Source organism: Pteropus vampyrus, unplaced genomic scaffold (genome assembly GCF_000151845.1).
Source record: "Pteropus vampyrus isolate Shadow unplaced genomic scaffold, Pvam_2.0 Scaffold78, whole genome shotgun sequence".
NCBI classification, from domain to species: domain Eukaryota; kingdom Metazoa; phylum Chordata; class Mammalia; order Chiroptera; family Pteropodidae; genus Pteropus; species Pteropus vampyrus.
The window spans coordinates 763,129-782,576 of record NW_011888859.1 but is presented as its reverse complement, the minus strand read 5'-3'; the positions used below and the strand labels follow the sequence as shown (position 1 = coordinate 782,576).

Genomic DNA, 19,448 nt, shown 5'->3' with positions numbered 1-19,448 from the left:
GACCATCAGAGCATTAGAGAGAACAAACACCCAAACAAAAGGGTAAAAGAAGCAGAGGTCTGTATGAAGGGCTGTGGACAGGGGTACAGATAGCGAGACAGCGAAACCCCCAATAAGCCACAGTGAAGACCACTTTGGGGACAGTAGTGGCAGAAGGGGGTGAAACAGCTCTGAAGACTGACTCTTTTCAGAAAATTGACGTTTAGTCAGCACATTGTTTTCTACACAAAAATGCTAAACGTTAAACTGAGTAATTCATCTCAACAGGATTATAACTGTGCCTTAAAAAGAAAGTATGGAAATAGTAGAACAAATTTGAATTATCTTTGCATGGAGATATTAGAGATGATTTGAAGTATTCTTTATTTTTGAAGATTTTCTAATTCTTCTATAATGATGAGAGTATGATTTTAGTGATGGAAAGTTGTTTTTGAAACTGTTTTATGTTATGCATATGTAGGATGTACCAACATATTTAAATTTTTCCTGGGTGAAACTCGGGCACAAACACACCAGGAGATAAAAGCAAGAATATTCGCTCATCATGGAGTTTACTGTTTATAACACAACAACCGGAAACAACTTAAATATCTGTTAACAAGAGGCTGGATAAATAAATTGTGGCATATTCATAGTTGCAAATGCAACTACTTGGATGAATCTAAATATTAGGACAGAACACATACAGGTCAGCTACAGGTCTTGGGATCCCTCATGAGAATTGGTTAAAATTTAAGGGTTATATTATAATGCGAGTTCATTTAAAATTTTTTTAATGAAAGCCTTTGATTTGGGCTCTTAGATGATATTCTGACTTAAGAAGACAGATTGCAAATTCAACCAAAGCAAATGCATTTATAAAAGTTGCCCAATTAAGTTCTGCATTATTTACTAGCACTTCCATGAAAGCAAATACATGTAAAGTATAATCAGATGCTACATTAAATGGACCTATGGACTCTATATGCTTTTGGCTAAAAGGAGCACAGACTAAATGGCTTGGCTGCTCTATTTTTTCACATCACAAAAAGGCTCACCTGTCTTTCTCCCCTTGGCACTGATGGTCCCTCCTAAATAAGGAGCCAAATTCTTTAATATTTTGGTTAGAATTCCTTTTGGCATCAAGAGTATATTTGAGATGTTAACTATGCCTGCAGAATTCAAGACCATATGTGTTTAATTTTAATGTTGAATGCCACTGCAAAGGTTCTCTGCATTGTTTCTCAACAGCTGTCACGTTTAAGTTTCTTTTACGCTTTTGCATCCCAGAGCAGTTGCAAGGCTTAGGGAGAGAGGGAAATGCACCATTGTGCACCTGTGAATACGCTGGGTCCCAGGCTACTCTGCTTTCTCCCTGGTGACTACAAAGCATTTTAAACAAGACGTTCTAGAAGGATTGCCCTAACTCAAAGGAGGGGTTTTGAAGTAATCAGATCCCCTCAGATCTCTCCATGGTCCTTTGTATGAGAAGGGACACAAGCACAGGCGTTTTCCATCGTCAGAACTCTAACTGTTCAGTGAGTTTCACTTTAACGAATGTACTCATGCAGATATTCTTTGCTTGGAGGAATGAATTAGTATCTGTGAAGTTTTATCTTAAAAGTGAAGATCCTTAGCACCTTCACGTGGTAATAGCAGCTGGCATCCACTGTCCAGTTTATGCTGGAGTCTGTGCTTTTTCCAGCTTTACCACGCTTCGTCCCCAGGACAAGCCTTGAGGTAGGTCAGGAGCAAACAAGGTTTGGGGAAGCTAAGCGACCTACCCAAGGTCACAGCCAGAACAGGGCGGAGGGCAATTCAAGCCCAGGTGGTTGAAGCCTGCAATCTAATATGCTTGGCTGCTCTGAAGAAAATCATCTCTACTATATTGATTTTTCAGTGTATTACAGCAGAAGAACGATCACTAAGCTACACTGCTATGTAAATAAACCAAAAAACCATTAGTCTAACTAAATAGTATTCTAACTTAATTCCACTGACGCTTTGAAAGATCGGGTTGCAAAATCTGGTGCCCTTTAAGAAATCCCATTCCTAAATTTTTAAAAAAATTTATGAAAGTTGATATATATACAAAAGAATATGTGTACGTTAGTAGCAATAATGAAAAAACCTGAACATCATCAATACACAAAATTCAGGATGATGGGCACGTCTAGTGGGGAGGCAGAGAAAGGGGATCAAGGAGGGGCCATCGCTTCTGATCGCTTCCTACCCCAAATCCACCATGGAGGAAAACAAACAGGAATTAGGCTTCTCATTGAAAAGTCTTCAGTTACTGGACTGAAATAAAAGGAGGAAGACTTTTATAATTAAAAATCATCTGCTTTGTATTCTTCTTCTGAAAATTAATTCTAGAAAACTGCTTTCACCATGTATTCCTTTTTCTGTTGAGCCAGATCATAAAGGCCTTTATCTTCTGTTATCTTGCCTAGTGAAGGTTCTTTCTTCCTTATCTCAAACAACACTTTTGGATTAATTCATATTTAGTGAACATAGTAGCTATATAAATAATTAATAGAAAAACTGAAAGTATTTGAGGTAAAGAAATTTTATTCACAGTATCTTGTAAAACTAAAACTGTCATTCGACAGTGTGTGGAATTTGACCATAAAACTACACTCTTTCTTTTCGAAAGGGTGTAGTTTATGGCAGATGTTCAGACTTGAATGACGTAGGCAATAAGAGTAGAAACTTTCACTTCTACAGAAAGACCAGGTACCACTGCTGGGTAACGCTAAGCATCAAGAGATGAAGAGTCTGCTTGGAACCTGTTCTCGAAGAACGGCCCTCATTTTTACAGCTGATAAGCAGAGCTGGATAAACCACCTTTTAGGTTCCTCTTTCTCAAGGAGACAGAATACAGGGCGACCCTCACATTGCCAGGGTGGGGGGGGGTGTGGTGTTAAAAGCTGTCCCACATGCAGTTCTCAGCAGCAAACGGCCAAGCACCACGGGCACCACTGGCCTGGAACACCCTGGGGCATGGGATGAGGGGAGCAGAGCTCCTGAGTGACTTAGACCCACTGAGGCTTCCTGGCTCCCTATTTTAAGGACGGGGGCTGACAACCACCTCTGAAAGAATCACTGAGGAAGAAAAATTTCACAAATTGTATGAATTAAGGAAAAAGGGACACCACAAACAAACATAAGTTCTTGGATGATTAAAGGCCTAAATGTAAGAGACAACATTTTACAAGCCAATATAGATTATCTTTATGACTCCAAAAGCAGAAATCTTGAGGGGGAAAAAAGAAAAAGATGAGAAAAGTATGATGAATATATTTAAAAGATAAGCCACACATGTAAGGAGATATTTGTAACACGTAGTGGCAAAATATTCCTATTTAGAATACAAAATGTATAGCTGTAAATTCGTAAGAAAAAAGATAAACGACCCCAAAAGAAAATAGCAATTCACAAATGCTCTGAAACGTCTGTACATATGCTTATACTCACAACTATAATGAAATACTATTTGGCAAGACTTTGAAAATCTAACAATACAAATGCAAGGAAGAATGTGGAAAAATCAGAAATCTCATAAATACTTGGTGGTAATATAAATTGGTACTTTGAAGAACAATTTGGATTTATCTATTAAGTTGATTTTAAGCATACTGAAAACCCCCCAAATCTCACTCCTAGGTATAGACCCTAGAAAACCTTTCGCACGTCTTCTCAGAGACATAAACCAGAATGTTCCCTGTAGCATTATGTGTAAGACCAGACTCTGGAAGGAATCTAAATGCCCCTCGACAAAGAATGTATAAATACATATGCTGTATTCATACCAACGAAGACCACACTGTGGGTAAGATGAGGCTCCTCTGATCACAGCTACTTGGATAAATGCAAAAATGTAACACTGAACCAAAATAGAAAGTTACAGAGCAGGGGTTGGCAAACTATGGCCTGTAGATTTCAGTTTTTTTCTTTCCTTTTTTTTCCTTCACATTTTTCCACAAATTTAAAACTAATCAGAAAAAGAACATTTTATCACATGTGAAAGCTATATGAAATTCAAATGTCAGAGCCCATAAATAATGTCTTTTGGAAGACAGCCTTCCTCATTTGTGTATGTCTGATCTATGCTTCAGTTATGCTTTGGCAGCGGAATTTTTACACAAAGACGCTATAACTCACGAAGTTGAAAATATTTATTATGTTGCCCTTGATGGAAAAAGTTTGCTGACCCTTGCTACAGCACAATGCAGACAGTGGCATTTATTAATATATGAGATGTTAAAACGTATTAAAAGTACTACAGAAACACGCTGCCTATGTGTGGTTCACAGTGGGCATCCTGAGGAGCTCAAAGGAGCCGCGCAGGTTTTAGAGTTTGGAGGGGAACTCGGCGATGCTTGAGGGCTGGGGGACGCAGCGAGTTCCACTACTCTGTGCTAGCTCGCTGTGTCAGCCCGGTCGTTCTGCGGGCCTTTCAATGACATCACATATTCGCGAGGCTGCATTGTTGGTGGTTGCCGTAGTAAAAAGCAAGAACTGTGTGAAAACCAACGTGGAACAGGAGATGAGGCTCCTGTTTTTTTTTGGCCTGGGATGCTGTGAAAAACTCCTGAGATGCTGGGTGTGTCAAGCTCAGAGAAGGTTCGAGAATCTGTTGTAGATCTTTTGTGGATACACACAGAGGTGATAAAAGTATAAAAGAATGCTCAGAAATGATACCCCGCCCCCTCCCCAATCAGGATACTGGCACTTCCTCTAGAGAAGCAGAAAAGGGCAAGTAATCAGGAAAGAATTCACGGGGGTTTTAGCCTTGTCTCTAATGTTTTATTAAAAACAATAACAACGACGAAAACATGAAAGCACACAGCGCTATGTTATGATTCTGACACGGCTGAGTGGTGGGGTCATGGGCATTTATTCTATTAACCTGAATGCTTTCTTGAATACTATACACTCAGAATATTTCACTTAGTTCTTTTTTTGGGGGGGTGGGGGTGGGGGGAGTGGTGGAGAAGACTACCTAATAGAAGAGGAGAGGCTTCCTTCGTACTGCAAAAGCACGGAAGAGAAAGGTGGGGTGGAATAAAGGGCGGCACAGAGAGTGAGGACGGAATGAGATTAGGCACCAAGCTGCATAAAAGAACCTTTGGGACAATAAACATCCATCTTCTCTCACTGGGCTTTCCTGAACATAGGGGTTAAAAAACACTACTGGTGATTAGCAATTTCCTGAGGTTTATTAGGACATGACCTTCGGCCAGGGTCTCTGATAACTCTGCACTTCTCATCCTTGGTTTAACTACAAATACAATCGATAGAGGAAAAAAAATTGGAAATGTAACAAAAATGGAGCGTAGGCTGAGATCAGTCTTTCTAAATAATGTAAACAGAGTGAGGTCTGGGAGATTTAAAGCTTAGAAAGCTGGATGATCACTTGACATGAGATTTTTTTTTAAGGGTGGATGAAATTATAGGAATGTTTAGTTTGGTTTGGTTCTCTTCTACCAAAATGAAGGAAGATTTAAAACTTCACAGCAATAGAAATGGAAACAGAGGACAAGCCAATAACTGAGTGAAACCACCAGCACAGTGACCTGAAGCTCAGGTAGAAAAGATTTAAACCTGTCTGCAAAAGGATGTGGGGTCGGGGAGCAGCAAGGAGACAGCAGTCAGAGTGTGACTCAATGAGATCAACTTAGTTAGCAACATACTAAGTAAAAAGATCTTTTAAAGTAGTAAGAAGAAAAAAGAACCCAAAGTATTCCAACATTGTTAGCACACATTACTAGACACTTCGGCACAATATAATTATATTGGTACAATTTTTTAAATGCGACCATCTGCTGCAGACGGGTCATCTGAAACAAATTATTTTTTAATGGGAGTGGCTGGGAACCAGATAGAGATGAGAAAATCACTGTAGGCAGAAGAGCCGACAGATCGTCGGCACAGGTTTTGGGGACAGGCGCCCTGAGGGTGCGTCCTCCACCACTTAGTGGCCGAGCGATGCTGGACGTGCACCTTTCTCTTCGGCCGCATCGTCCGTTTGCGCTCATGCTCCCAGACAGCAGACCGGCAGAACTCGACGTGGGTCCGTGTGATTTTCTAGACAGCAAGGAGAAGACTCGAGCCATTAGGCAACTTGGAGGCGCGCACTTTGGACGAGAGCAACGTGTGGAAAACCAGGAGGCACCACGGCTTCCCACAGATCACTGTGAAGAGCACGGTTACATGGCACTCACATCCACCAGGCTGTGAGATGCAGACTCTGGTTCTTTATCTTTTTTGAGTCATGAACCTCTTTTGAGAATCTGATGAGAACTGTGGAGCTTTTCTCTGGCTAAAAAAAAAGAAGTGTATATGTACTCACATAATTCTGTATTTAATTATTGTGTGTGTGGGGGGGAGGGGGGATGGTGGTGGTGGCTAGTGGCCCTCAGTTAAGAAACACCTGGCTATAAAAAGTGCATTCCAGAGTGAAGGCAAGGCAGTCATTCAAAATTGTAATCAAAACCAAATTACGGGAATGAAAAAAAAAAATTTCAAAAACTAAGGCTTGTGTGTAAGTTTGAAATTCCTACAAAGAGTTTAAATATGAGATGAGTTTTAAAAACCTAGGAACTCAATGTTGTTATTCTCTTCTTTCTTCTCTTTTTAAAAAATAACACATGATTGGGGTTTGATGCCAAAGAAATGTTTTGCCTTTACAGGAGTAAATGAAGTTGAGTGGACTCCTCTGAGGACTGCTGACTGAAGAAGAACTAGAAATCAGTGATCACAGCGCTTTCCCCAAAAGTCTCATGAAGTTTTGCTCTAGTCCAATGAATTTCTGCAATTAATTAAATAAACTTTATTTTGTTTTAAGTCTAAATGGAAAATCGAGCCCATTATCTTGGAATACTTATAGTACAGAGTAGACAAACTAATTCCTTCTTCATGTGTGTTAAGACAGAGTGAAAAACTAGATGAAACCAGTATGAAAATCTAAGAGATGCCCATCATCTCTTCAGGTTCTTAGTTCATCAATATGATACTTAATCTCATAAGTGCATCGTACTCATCACTGAGATCCTGCTTACAGACTTGACTCTCACACCCCATTATAAATTGCTGTAGGCTAAGAAACGTGTCGTAGCCATTTTTGTTTCCTAGCTCCTACCATACACGACTTGACATAGAGCAGAGGCTCAATAAATTTGTACTGAAGTAAATGATGTCTAACACGTGAATACATTTTCCATGATTTCTTTTCTGGGTATTACAGAAGTGAAATTGCCCGATCATTTGCTCTTCTTCAGTTTTACCCAGAAATTCAGTCGGATTGCTCTTTTTCCGCGAAGTCCCTTTTCAAACCCTTTGCCCATTTTCTGTTGGAGTATTTCTTTTTTTCTTATCCGTCGTTTTTGGTGGTTTATATATTCTGAATGCTATTCGTTTGTCTATTGTCTCTGCAAATGTTTTCTTCCAATCTGTCACTTGCTTTTTAACTTTGTACGTTTTATCGTACAGCATTTATTTTTTAATGTAAACCAAACTATCATTTCTTTTATATATCAAGAGTGACTATCTCCTATAAACAATGGCTTTTCTAAGGACATAAATCCCTCCTCGGGCTTGAGATAAACCACTGCATTTAACTTCCGTAGATGGATGTTGAAATGGGACTCTTTTGGTTTCGCTTTTGTCTGAAGACCAAAACGGTGTCAGCTGCTCCCATGCCAAAGGATGACACTAGATCCCATAGCGCCGGCAAAGAAGTTGTTTCTAAAGGGTTGACCAGGTTAGAAGCCAGGAAAGGATTTCTTCCAAGAAAATGATCAGTGGGTTGAGCCCTACTTCCTACCACCCAGTGGGAAGGACGCGGAGCTCAGCCCCACCTTCCTCGAGCTGGCGAGTGGGGCTGGCAAGGTTCGGTACTGTCCCTGTCTTAGGGGGAGGCAGTGGTAGACTGGGGCAGAAAGAGAAGTCCACAGGTTGAAACAGCCCATGGCAGCAGATCAAAAGGTGGCGTGAGAGGCGTAGCTAAACTCCCACAGAAACTAGGTCAGAGGTCGAAGGTACGTGTTGCCTAGAGACCAGCTGTGGAAGCAGCGGGACTGTATAAAAGCGATGTCACCCGGAGGACTTCTGCCAAGAGTGTGGGGCCTTGGCTAGAGACGGTGGATGGTGCCATCGGATACCAAAGCTTTACCCCTGGAGGGGCCGGAAGCAGCCTATAAATGCAAGGTGAGGGTGGACAGAGAAGAACCACCTTCCCCTCCCCCTCCTACTGCCACTGCCACTGCTGGCCAGAGGCAGGCCCGACGTGGGGGAATGAGAAGCTTAATTTTGAGTGAAATCTGGAGTTTAATTTTTATATAAGACTGGATACGTATTTTTTTTTATTAAAATGAGATGATTCTTATGACTGAAAGTGACTAGAGGAATGTTTTAAAAAATATTTGCAGAGGAACCAGACATTAATTGGGAGTGAGAGGCGTCTCCTATAAATTTCGTCCAAGTGCAATAGCGAAGCAGCCCCATGGGCAGGCTGGACCGGGCAGTGTGCGAAGGAGCCTCGGCTCCCGATGGGGCCCGTTCCCGCTCTCCAACACCCCGGCTTTGCTCCCACGCGTCTCATGGAGCCGCAGCATCAATCTACCACCTTCGTGAGAGTCTGAAACCACGGATCTTGAGTCCTGTGCTCTACACATATTCATGTAAATCATTGCTGTCACACAGTCCTACACAATGGAGGGTGATCTACACAATGGAGTGTGATCTGTACACACTGAAAGTAATACAAGAATAGTTATTTGTACACCCATGTTCAAATAGTATTATTTGCAATAACCAAAAGGTGGATGCAACCCAAGTGTCCACTGACACACGATGGAGTATTATACAACCTGAACAAGGAAATCGGAACACATGCGACAACATGGGTGAACCTTGAAGACACGCTAAGTGAAATAAACCAGTCACGAAAGAACAAATACTAATATGAAGTATCTAGAATAGGCAAAGTCAAGAGACAGACAGTGGGAGGGTGGTTGTCAGGGGCTGGGAGGATGGGGAACGGGTACAGAGTTTCACCGACGAAGAGAGTTCTGGAGATGGATGGTCGCAACAGGTGCACAACAAAGTGAATAGAGTTCTGAACTGTGAAGTGCCAATGCACCACTGAACGGTACACTTAAAAATGGTTGAGATGGCAAACTTTATGTTTTATGTATTTTACCACAGTTTAAAAAATCGTTAACTAAAAAAAAAAAAAAAAATTAATGTAATTTAAAAAGGAAATTTAACCTTCATTAGGCATGTACCAATAATAGGAGGAATAATAATGAGAGATGGCTAAGAATGATTGAGTCTTACTGTGCATCGGCTACTGTGACAGGACTCAACACGCATGGTCTCATTTAATCCTCATTGTGAATTTATTAAAAGCCCTATTTTATAGATAAGGAAACTGAGGCACAAAAGAGTAGCTTGCCCAAAGCTACACAATTTGAAAGGAGCGTAGATACTCTGACTCCAGCACTAATCCTCAAAGTGATCTGGCAGTAGACAAGATTTCAGTGCCACTTAATTCTCCCTCACTTTCGGCCTCTGAGACTAGAACTCATGGAAATCCTCAGCAGAATCACTTACACGCGCACAGTTCTCTATGGTGTACAAAGCGCATTTGATGCTACCCATTAAAATACTGCAACACAGACGATTTCCCTTTTATCCAAAGAGGAAACTGAGCCCTAAAGAAGTTAAGTCACTTGCCTCAAGTCGGATGACCAGTTCGGGTTCCGATCCCTCAGCTTTCACCTCTGGGTCCACGGCTACCCATCCACATCCAATTCCCCATCTTCCAACTTTGCATTTTTCAGATGACAAGGTCTACAGGGACACGCCCCAAAAGGCTAATAACTTGTCCACGGTCACAAAGAGAGCTGGTGTGTTTTACATGTATCATCGGCGTATACCTTTCAAGATGCTTCGCCATGTTAGCACATATTCCACAAATACGCATTGACAGAGTAAGGACTGCTACAGAGGCGGAAAGCTCCATCAGCATAAAATAAAGTGCTTTCTTCTAGAAGCTTTTTTGTTTGTGGAGTGAATGCTTTAGAATCACCACTTCACATAAGCACCCAACTTTTTAGTGCCCGCCTTTACCCAGCCTCCTTGTCCATTAGCTCTACAATTATGCTGTGATCAATTGAGCAAATCCATTTAGACAGCATGTCTAGCCACTCTCGTAGTGGATTTGCTAGCAAAGCAGCAAAGTGCAAGAGACCTGTATATAACACAGACCTTTGAGGAACGAACTACATAAATTCTTATTCGATCCTGACTGAGTGTCTGGAAGGAATTCTTAAAGCAGTCTCAATAGCCTGGAGTGAACTTCAAAATGGCTGAATGTAAAAGTGCAGAGCTCAGTTCTTTTGTCCAGCAGAACCCTTTCTAGTAAAATAACTCATTTCTGAGTTTGACACGAGGCTGATGATTGGTGTGAAAGGAGCAATGACAGGCGCTCAGGTGGTGAATGGAAATTACCTGTCCGCAGGTGGAAATCTGCCAGTGTAATCCCTCAGGTGTCAAATTAAGGTTTTATTCCATGAGCCCTCGTTTGTTCGTTTTTTTTCTCACAGCCTTAATATCATGGGTGGGATTGGGGGGCTGGCACCCACTGAGTAAACTCTGTGGCAGGTGCCCTCTACTTTCTCTGCTAGAATATCCAACAAAAGCCAAAGAGAAACAGGTATTGCCAAGGAGAGCTTGACAGCAGCAAAAAGTCTGAAGCCCTACAAATTAAAATGTCAAGACCATTGGCTGGCACTCCCCGTCACCCCCCTCCGCCCCGCCCCAACGCCTCTAATCAAACCACAAAAACATGCTTGGATTCAAGGAAGAGCAAACTGATCTCATTTCAAGTTATTAGTACTATTACTGCTAATAATGGCTAACATTGAATGAGCACTTTTCCTGTTAGATTATTTATGCCGTTTGACAGTACGATCCAGGAAGGCAGGGGTGGGTCTGTTTTGCTCACCACTATATCCCCAGCTGTGAGTCGCATGTCTTGTACACAGTAGGTGTTCAGTAAATATTTGCTGAATGCATAATCTCATTTAGTTTTCACGATAACCCTATAAGGTTCAATACGATATTGTGATCACCAGTTTACAGATGAGGAAACTGAGGCTTGGAGGGCATTAAAATGTGTCCGAGGTCACTCAGCCAGCAGGTATCGGAGCTTATATTCAAACCCATATGTACTTGACATCAGAATCTGTGGTTCAGCTGCCATATCGTTTCACTAGCACGGCCCAGACTACGGGGCTTTTCCAGTGCCGAGACTATACGCAAGACAGTGTGCCTACAACTCTTCCAGTCATCGCCTTTTAGACTTATCCAAGGTTCTCCAATAGCTAAGTGAAAAGGAATGACTTACCTACGAATCCTTCTTCACCAACTAGTTTCAGGGCGATTTTATCAGCCAACACCGAAGAGTTGCCGTGGGCGATGTTCGCGAAGGGGCCGGCGTGCACAAACACGGGTGTGCCCTGGGAAGCAGAAGAACAAACTGAAACCCCAAAAGCCAGACGGAAGACCCATCCCAGGCAAACGAGGTAGGTGGGACAAGGCTGTTGGGTGTTTAAAGACCCACAGAAGCCATTCCGCTTTTCTCAATACTGCAAATTTAATGCACGAATTTTCTCAAAGAAAGTGAAGATACCTGACTCGTCCCAAGGACTCCTCCAAATACCAGTGTGTTCTAGAACAGTGCTATTCTACGTTTAACGCCGAACCAGGGAGAAAAGCTCTAAGAACCAGTTGTTTCCCGTGATAATTTTGATAAGCCGCTGTGTTAGCTGCCTGAAATAAACTCTTGACCTTATTTTGTATCACTCTGCATTATATTTTTTAAAAGAATGGAATTAGACCCCGATAGTCTAAGAGGCTTATTTATTTATTTATTTTATTTTTTTCATTAAGAAATTAATCGGTTCAAGACAAATCTAAAGCAAGCAAAAGAATCAATTCAATTCATGGTAGGTCAACTACATAAGGATGTTATATTTGCGATAATAAGTAAATGTAAAGTTTTTACATTCACAGTAATAAGCTTGTCATTCTGATTTTTAAAGATTCGGTTTAAGACTTTCTCATTGTTTAATTGTCTTACATTGTTAAAAATATGATAACTATTACGTTTTAATTCTTTGACAAAAATCTGTCTATATATTCATTTTTAATGCCATTTCTATACTTCTTCTTTTCCTTTATCAATGAGAACAGACTGTAGCCCTATGTAAAAGAACTTATCCACATGCAGTAAAGCATTCAGGTTTTATTCAGAGGCCGGCCAGGGCCACTGGGGTTCGTGCCTGTGAAGCCTTGGCTCCACCTGTGAAAACACGGCTGTCCTTTCCCTGACATGGAGGGAGAGAGAGTGACGTGGGGGGTGGGCTGGAAGCCATGCAAATCCTATGAACCATGATGAGCTGGCCGTTGGCTGAATATGTTTCAAAGACGAGAAAGCCTGACAAAAGCGGGAAGAAAGGAAGTGAGAGAAAAATCATCTCAGAGTGAAAAAGAGAGTGTATCAAAGCCACTCTGTGAGTTCTCTGTTTACTTTTTCTCCCAAGTAAATTATTGTCCATCAAGAGGGACAATAACGCCGTCCTGAGAAGGTCATACAAATGTACGTGGAAATGAAGCTGGGGCTGAAACCCAAACACACACGTTTATGGGTATGCACAAATGTATGTTTAGTGTCTAGAGCTCTATGCGTCTGCCTGTCTCTGATTTATCACGTCTAGTCTGATACGCCTTTCAGGTGCTCTGAAGAAAATACTATCCAGAAGACAAAGCCTCCATCACTTCCTACCCTCGCCAGTGCTAGAATGTGGCGGCCTGTGGTAAGCCAGCAGAGCTGGGAAAAACTTAGCGAGGATAAGGTCATGGGCTCCATCTTGGGTGGGCAGCTGCCTTCACTCCTCTACAAACTGCGATCCTTGCGGTAGGCATCTGTCTGAGAAGCTCCGGGCACTGGTCTCCAGGGGGGACAGGTGACAGAGTCTGGCTGGATCAGCATAAACACATTGCTATTCTTGACATAACCACTCTAAGGACTAGATCAGCAGCATTTTAGTTTTAATGTAAAATGAAATCAAAGGCCACACAGCATGTTAATCACTAAAGCAGTGTTTGAGCCCTGGTTTGGGAGTCTGAATGGAAAAATTAGTAGAAATCGTTAGACATTTAAACAGACACACATATGCTCAGACGCTCAACTAGTGTTTGTAGCTACATGACGCAGTACACAGTTAAATACTTTGATTAAAAAATCCTATGACTAATCCAAAGATATAAAACTATCTAGCACGAGTCTGGTATTTTATTTTATATGCAGAACTCTTAGGAAAATAATGCAGGAACTATTTTGGTTTCTCATGATTTCAAAGCTATGGATATTCTCCAGAAGGGACTTTTCAAACTTCTCATAAGATTAACACCTCAATTACCCATTTGCTTGCTTGCTCTACAAGACCTTTGTCCAAAAGAACTTTCTGCAATGCGGAAAATATTCTACATCTGCACCATCCAATACAATAGCCACTATCCACACGAGGCTACTCCGTACTTAAAAGGTAGCTAGTAAAATTTTTTTAAAAAAATAAATAACTATATAAATAGAAATAGAGCTGGTATGATTACGGAACTGAATTGTAAATTTTATTTAATTTAAGCTGATTTATATCAAAATAACCACGTGACCAGCAGCTACCATATTGGACAGCGCCCTGTAGCAAAGGGGTGTTGCCTAACCATCCCACGGCATAATGTTAAGGCCTCTCCTCCAAAGTCTTCCACAGGGAAGTCTGTAACCTGGCTACACATGAGAGTCACCCAGGGCCCTTAGGCCTATGCCCCAGACATTCTGGTCCATTTGGTCTGGGGAGGAACTCGGTATCGGTGTTTTTAAATTTTTCTTGGTGATTCAAATGTACATCCAGGATTGAAAACTGCCGGTCTCCTGGCAACTTGGAGTGATGTCACCCTAGATAAGCTCCGATGAGCTGAACAATCGAGCATATTTGGACCTGAGCACAAAGACACAATCTGTATGCTAATCAGAGATTTTTAGATTATTTGCTGATTTAGATTTCCAGTGTGCCACTGAATAGCCAGATTAACCTCAAATGAACATTTAGGACCCAGCTGGCAGAGTTCATACATGCAGATCTCTTAACTAAATGCTGTGTTTATTTTTTAAACAATGCCCATCGTCTGTTAAAGTAATGACAAAATGGCCTAGATAGATACAAATGTGAGCAGCCCAGCCAATTAATTCATTAACGAAATGGAAATTCGACTTTTAGAATGGGATATATCTTAAAGGTGTAAGTAATTTTTAACTTAAGAAAGGTAATTATTTAGAACAATAAGCTCTTAACTGTAAAATTCATAATGTGTTCATTTTTGTGTTATGAAGACACAATACCACATCTTTATATATTTCTCTCTCACTCAGTTATTTATTCAACAAATACGTACTGTTAGGAGCAATGTAGTAAAAATAATGAGTATTCATTTAATCATTCAACAAGTGTTTACTGAGCATCTATCATGTGCTCACTTCCAGGAGCCAGGGACACGGTGGGGAACAGGATGGAACAGGTCCTGCCTCATGCAGGAAACACACAGGGCAATAGGACCCTAGGATAATACTCTGTGCCATGCAGAGAGTGACAAGAGGTGACTGGGGCTGCGGTGGCCAAGTGGCCTCAGAGGCCTGTCTGGGGAGCTGACGTTGAAATGACATGAGACCTGAGGGAAGGGACGGAGCCCGTGAAATGAGGAAGAGTGTCCAGGGCAGTGCTGTCTGCAGGGAGCAGGCCTGGGCAGGGAGGGAGTCAGGGGTGAGGAATGGGGTAGGGACGGGGCAGTGGCCAAATCCTGCGGGATTTCCAGGCCAGAGTGAGGACAAGGGTGGACCACCAAGACCTCTAAGAGGAAGACAGCAGGGCTTTGAGACCACTGCCCGCTCCGTGGAGAAGGGTTTTGGAAGAAAGAGTGGGGGGCGCGAGACCCGTCGGGAGGCTGCTTGGTGGCAGGTGGGCATGCTGGTGCTGAGGCGGGGGGGAGGCAGGGCGGGGAAAGGAGAGGGGGTCTTTAGGCCAATCTCTAGGTTGTTGGCTTAAACCACTTGGTCACTAGATTTGGGGGGATGAGCAAGTTGGGAGGAAGTAGGAGGTTGCTGGGAATCAAAGATCCTATTTTACACATACGTTTAAAGTGCCTTTTACCCACCCAAGCGGCTTTTGGTAATTATACCTACAAGTCTGAAACGCTAAGGTCAGGAGATTCAGAACCAGAGTTTGGGGGTCATCACATGGCGGGGACTGGGGGAGGGCACAGCTGGGGAAGTGTGGGCTCAGGGCCTCCAACACTGAGGGGCTGAGCTGAGAGGCCAGTAAAGGAGACGGAGCAGAGGCCACCAAGAAGGTCCGGGAGAACGAGGTGTCGCAGAAACCAGAAGCAGCAAGTGCTCCAGAAGGAAGAGATGTCAGCTGTGTCAGACCCCGCTGAGAGGTCACACAGGTAAGGACAGAGAAAGGAAGACTTGAGTGCAGGGAGGGATAGGTGACCTCGACAGGAACAGACAGCGGAAGTGGGACCTGAGGTCAGGCTGACGTCACTGAGAGGGTGAGAGGTGAGGCAGTGGAGACCCCAGTCACAGACGGTACGTCCGACTGTGAGAGGAGCAGAGGGACGGAGCAGTGGCCGGATGGGGACACGGGGTCACCGGAGGGTTTGGAACTGTTTTAAGAAAGCTTAAATGTGAGCGTGTTCGCACGCTGATGGGATGATCAGGAGAGGACGGAGCTCCAGCTACCGGGGGCAGAGGCCTGACTGGAAGGCGCTTCTGCTCTCCACCCCCAGCTCCGGGCCCAGCTCCACGCTGCGTCCTCACGGGATCGTCCAGCTCTCTCCGGTTCCACTATCTGTCATATTGTTGTATCCAGATTCTTGTTCTCTGCTGGAACCTTCTGATCGCAGGGCACATTTCTACCCCAGGGCCTCTGCACTAAATGTGGCCTTCTGCCCAGACGGCCTTCCCTCGAGAGACATACATGGCTCACTCTTGGTTAATTCACATCTCTGCTCAGGTATCCCTTCATCAGACACCATGTCGCACATCCACGTCACTCTGTCCCCTCATCCCGTCTTATTTTTCTTCTTCAGTCCTTGCCACCAGCTGACAGGCTACGTATTGATTTACTTCTCTACTGTCTGGCTCCTGCACCCACTAGAGTGCAAGCTCCAAGAGGTTGGGGACTTTGGTGTTAGCTGTCATGTCCTAAGCACCCATCATCAGGCCCGCTTGTGTTGTGTGCTCAATAAATATTAAATCCCCACAATAACCCTGTTAGGTTACTTGTTTTCATTATCTCTATTTTACATGGGAACAAGAGAGGCTGAGATGATTAAAACACGTGCCCAAGGTCACAGTTAGTAAATGGCAGAGTGTACACCCAAATTCAACTTTGAATCGGCCGAATGAATGAATAAAGGAGAGGATATTCCGCTTGTCCTTCTGCGATGTCTTCCCCCAATGTGCCTGCTCTCTGGTCACCTACCCCTTTCTCTGTCCCACTACAGCCTGAGCATAAGCAGCCTGCTGGCACCGCTGATGATGTGCATCACCTCCCAGCTGCCCTGTTCAGTGACATCTAGAAGGGAGCCAGAAACTGGCCGTGGTGGGAACATTTACACCACGGAAACTGGCAAATGCTATGTTAGCTGCTACAGTACTTACCAGTACAACACTGTCTCCCCGGTCCGCTACCCAACCTCCCACCCGTCTCCTCATTAACTGGACCCAGCTATTGCCTCCATGTTTGCACCCAAATCCTGGGGTCTCATTAGCTAGGAGGAGGGAATGAGATAATTACTACATCAGATGAGCAAGACGAGTAACTAAAAGTTGGATGAAAACAGAAATATTTGATAAGGAAATTTAAGTGCAATGAAGACAAGAGCTAGAAAGTCACATATAAAAACATTCTCATAAAAGCAGGGTACAGCATATTCTCCTGGAAAACATTTCTCAACATTTACTGTGTTTTTTTTTTTTTTTTCAAAAAACTGAAAACCTAATGATTATGAGAGGCTAAATTAAAAAACAGGGCAAAAAATATGTAAATATGGTTATACGACTTACTGACATATTAGATATGTTGAGTTTCTAAGTTTCTACTCTGGTTAATTAGTATGTCATTAGCCAAGACATGAATTATATTAAAGTATCTATAAATACACTTTCAACTTTTTTGGATGACCAAGTAGTACTTCTGATGCTCCTTGTGGGCTCATATTGGCTGGAAATGCTCACGTTGTGTGGGGTACACGAGCAATCCAATAACGCAAACTGTCAACGATTTCTGTAGAAGGGAAATCACTTACTTCTAGGGTCTGCATCAGATTTGGTTTTATTGCATCTTTCATCAAAACTGTCAAAGCACCTGTCACCCCCTAAAAAAGAGAGAACAAAACAAAACACTTATTTAATCCCTATCAAAATATCAATGGGATTTTTCAAAGAACTAGAACAAATATTCTTAAAATTTATATGAAACCACAAAAGACCCAAATAGACAAAGAAATCTTAAGGAAAAAAAAAAAAAAAAAACAAAGCTGGAGGTATCAGTAACTTGCTTCCTGATTTCCGACTGTACTACAAAGCTATAGTAATCAAACCTATATGGGACTGGGGCAGAAACAGACACATAGATTAATGGGACAGAACAGAGAGCCCCGAAACAAAGCCGTGCTTATATGGTCAATCTACGGAAGAGGCAAGAACATAAGCAAGAACCAACAATGGGGGAAAGACAGTTTCTTCAACAAATGCTGAAAAGATGAAACTAGACCACTTTCTGACACCATATACAAATATAAACTCAAAATGGATTAAAGACTTAAATGTAAGACCTGAAACCATAAAGCTCCCAGAAGAAAACGTAGGCAGTAAACCCTCTGACACTGCTCTTAGCAACGTTTCTTTTTTGGATATGTCTCCTCGGGTAAGGGCAACAAAAGAACAAATTAACAAATGGGACTCCATCGAACTAAAAATCTGCACAGCAGAAGAAACCATCAACAAGACGAAAAAGTGATCTGCTGAACGGGAGAAGATATTTGCAAAAGATATATCAGATAAGGAATTAATATCCAAAATATACATATTAAAAAAATATAGAGAGATCCACATCAAAAAACAAACAATCCAGAGGATCCAAATAGACATTTTGCCAACAGGCACATGAAAAGATGCTCAATGTCACTAATCATCAGGGGGATGCAAATCAAAACCACAAGATATTACCTAACTCCTGTCAGAATGTCTATTGTCAAAGACAACAAATAACAAGTGTCGGTGAAGATGTGGAGAAAAGGGAACCCTTGTGCATTGTTGGTGGGAATATAAATTGGTGTAGCCACTATGGCCATTCCCCCAAAAAACTAAAAATAGAACTACCATATGATATAGCAATTCCACTTCTGGGTATTTATTCAAAGAAAATGAAAACTCTAATTTGAAAAGATATACGTCTCCCTACGTTCATTGCAGCATTACTAGTAATAACAAGATATACAAGCAACCTAAGTTTCCATTGATAGATGAACGGATAGAGAAGATAGAGTATATATACACGATGGAATATTACTCAGCCATAAAAAAGAATGAAATCTTGCCATTTGCTACAACGTGGATGGACCTAGAGAGTATTATGCTAAGTGAAATCAGTCTGACAGAGAATAACGATTACCATATGATTTCACTTGTATGTGGAGTCTAAAAAACAAAACAAATGAACAAAGAAAACAAAACAGAAACAAACTTACAGATACCGAGAAGAAACATGGTTGCCAGACCAGGGACAGGGGTATGGCTGGGTGTAAAAAGGGAAGAGGATTAAAAAGTACAAACTTCCAGTTATAAAATAAGTCACGGGGATGTAATGTACAGCATAAGGAAAAAGAGTCACTAGTAAGTATGTATGGAATAAGTATGTATGGTGACAGATGGTTACGAGATTTATTGTGGTGATCACGAGGTACATAAATGTTGAATCACCATGCTGTACACCTGAAACTAATATCCCGCATGTCAACTATAATTAAAAATAAATTAAAAAAATATTTTTGCCCATAAAAAAATAACACACTTATTTAGATTACTGACAAAAGAGTATCTGGCCGTTTCTCACTGGGCCCCCCAGGCTCCTCTCCCCTCTGCGTGACATGTGACAGAGCACTGCCACCTCTGCCCATCTCTTCCCACCTGAATGGATGCCAGCCATCTGCAAGGCGAAGAGTGATGAGGAAGGAGTAGTCATTGCCTTTTTCCCCCAAAACCTTCTTTAAGGGTGTTTAAGAGGCTTGCCAGAGAGCAGACTTTTCGGTCCGCCTACAAGTGTTTTCTGGCAATT

The 19,448-nt window shown here is 42.2% G+C and overlaps 1 protein-coding gene across 2 annotated transcripts in view; it reads right to left on the bottom strand.

Annotated features, from left to right (window-relative positions):
* Window positions 1-19,448, bottom strand: part of MTHFD1L (methylenetetrahydrofolate dehydrogenase (NADP+ dependent) 1 like) — a 173,025-nt gene that overhangs the window by 93,220 nt on the left and 60,357 nt on the right. For both annotated transcript variants that reach the window (XM_023532145.1, XM_023532146.1), the window contains 2 exons: window positions 17,419-17,487; window positions 11,396-11,507 (listed from right to left, as the gene is read on the bottom strand). In XM_023532145.1, the coding sequence (XP_023387913.1) occupies window positions 11,396-11,507; window positions 17,419-17,487 (181 nt within the window). The remainder of the gene's footprint in view (window positions 1-11,395; window positions 11,508-17,418; window positions 17,488-19,448) is intronic.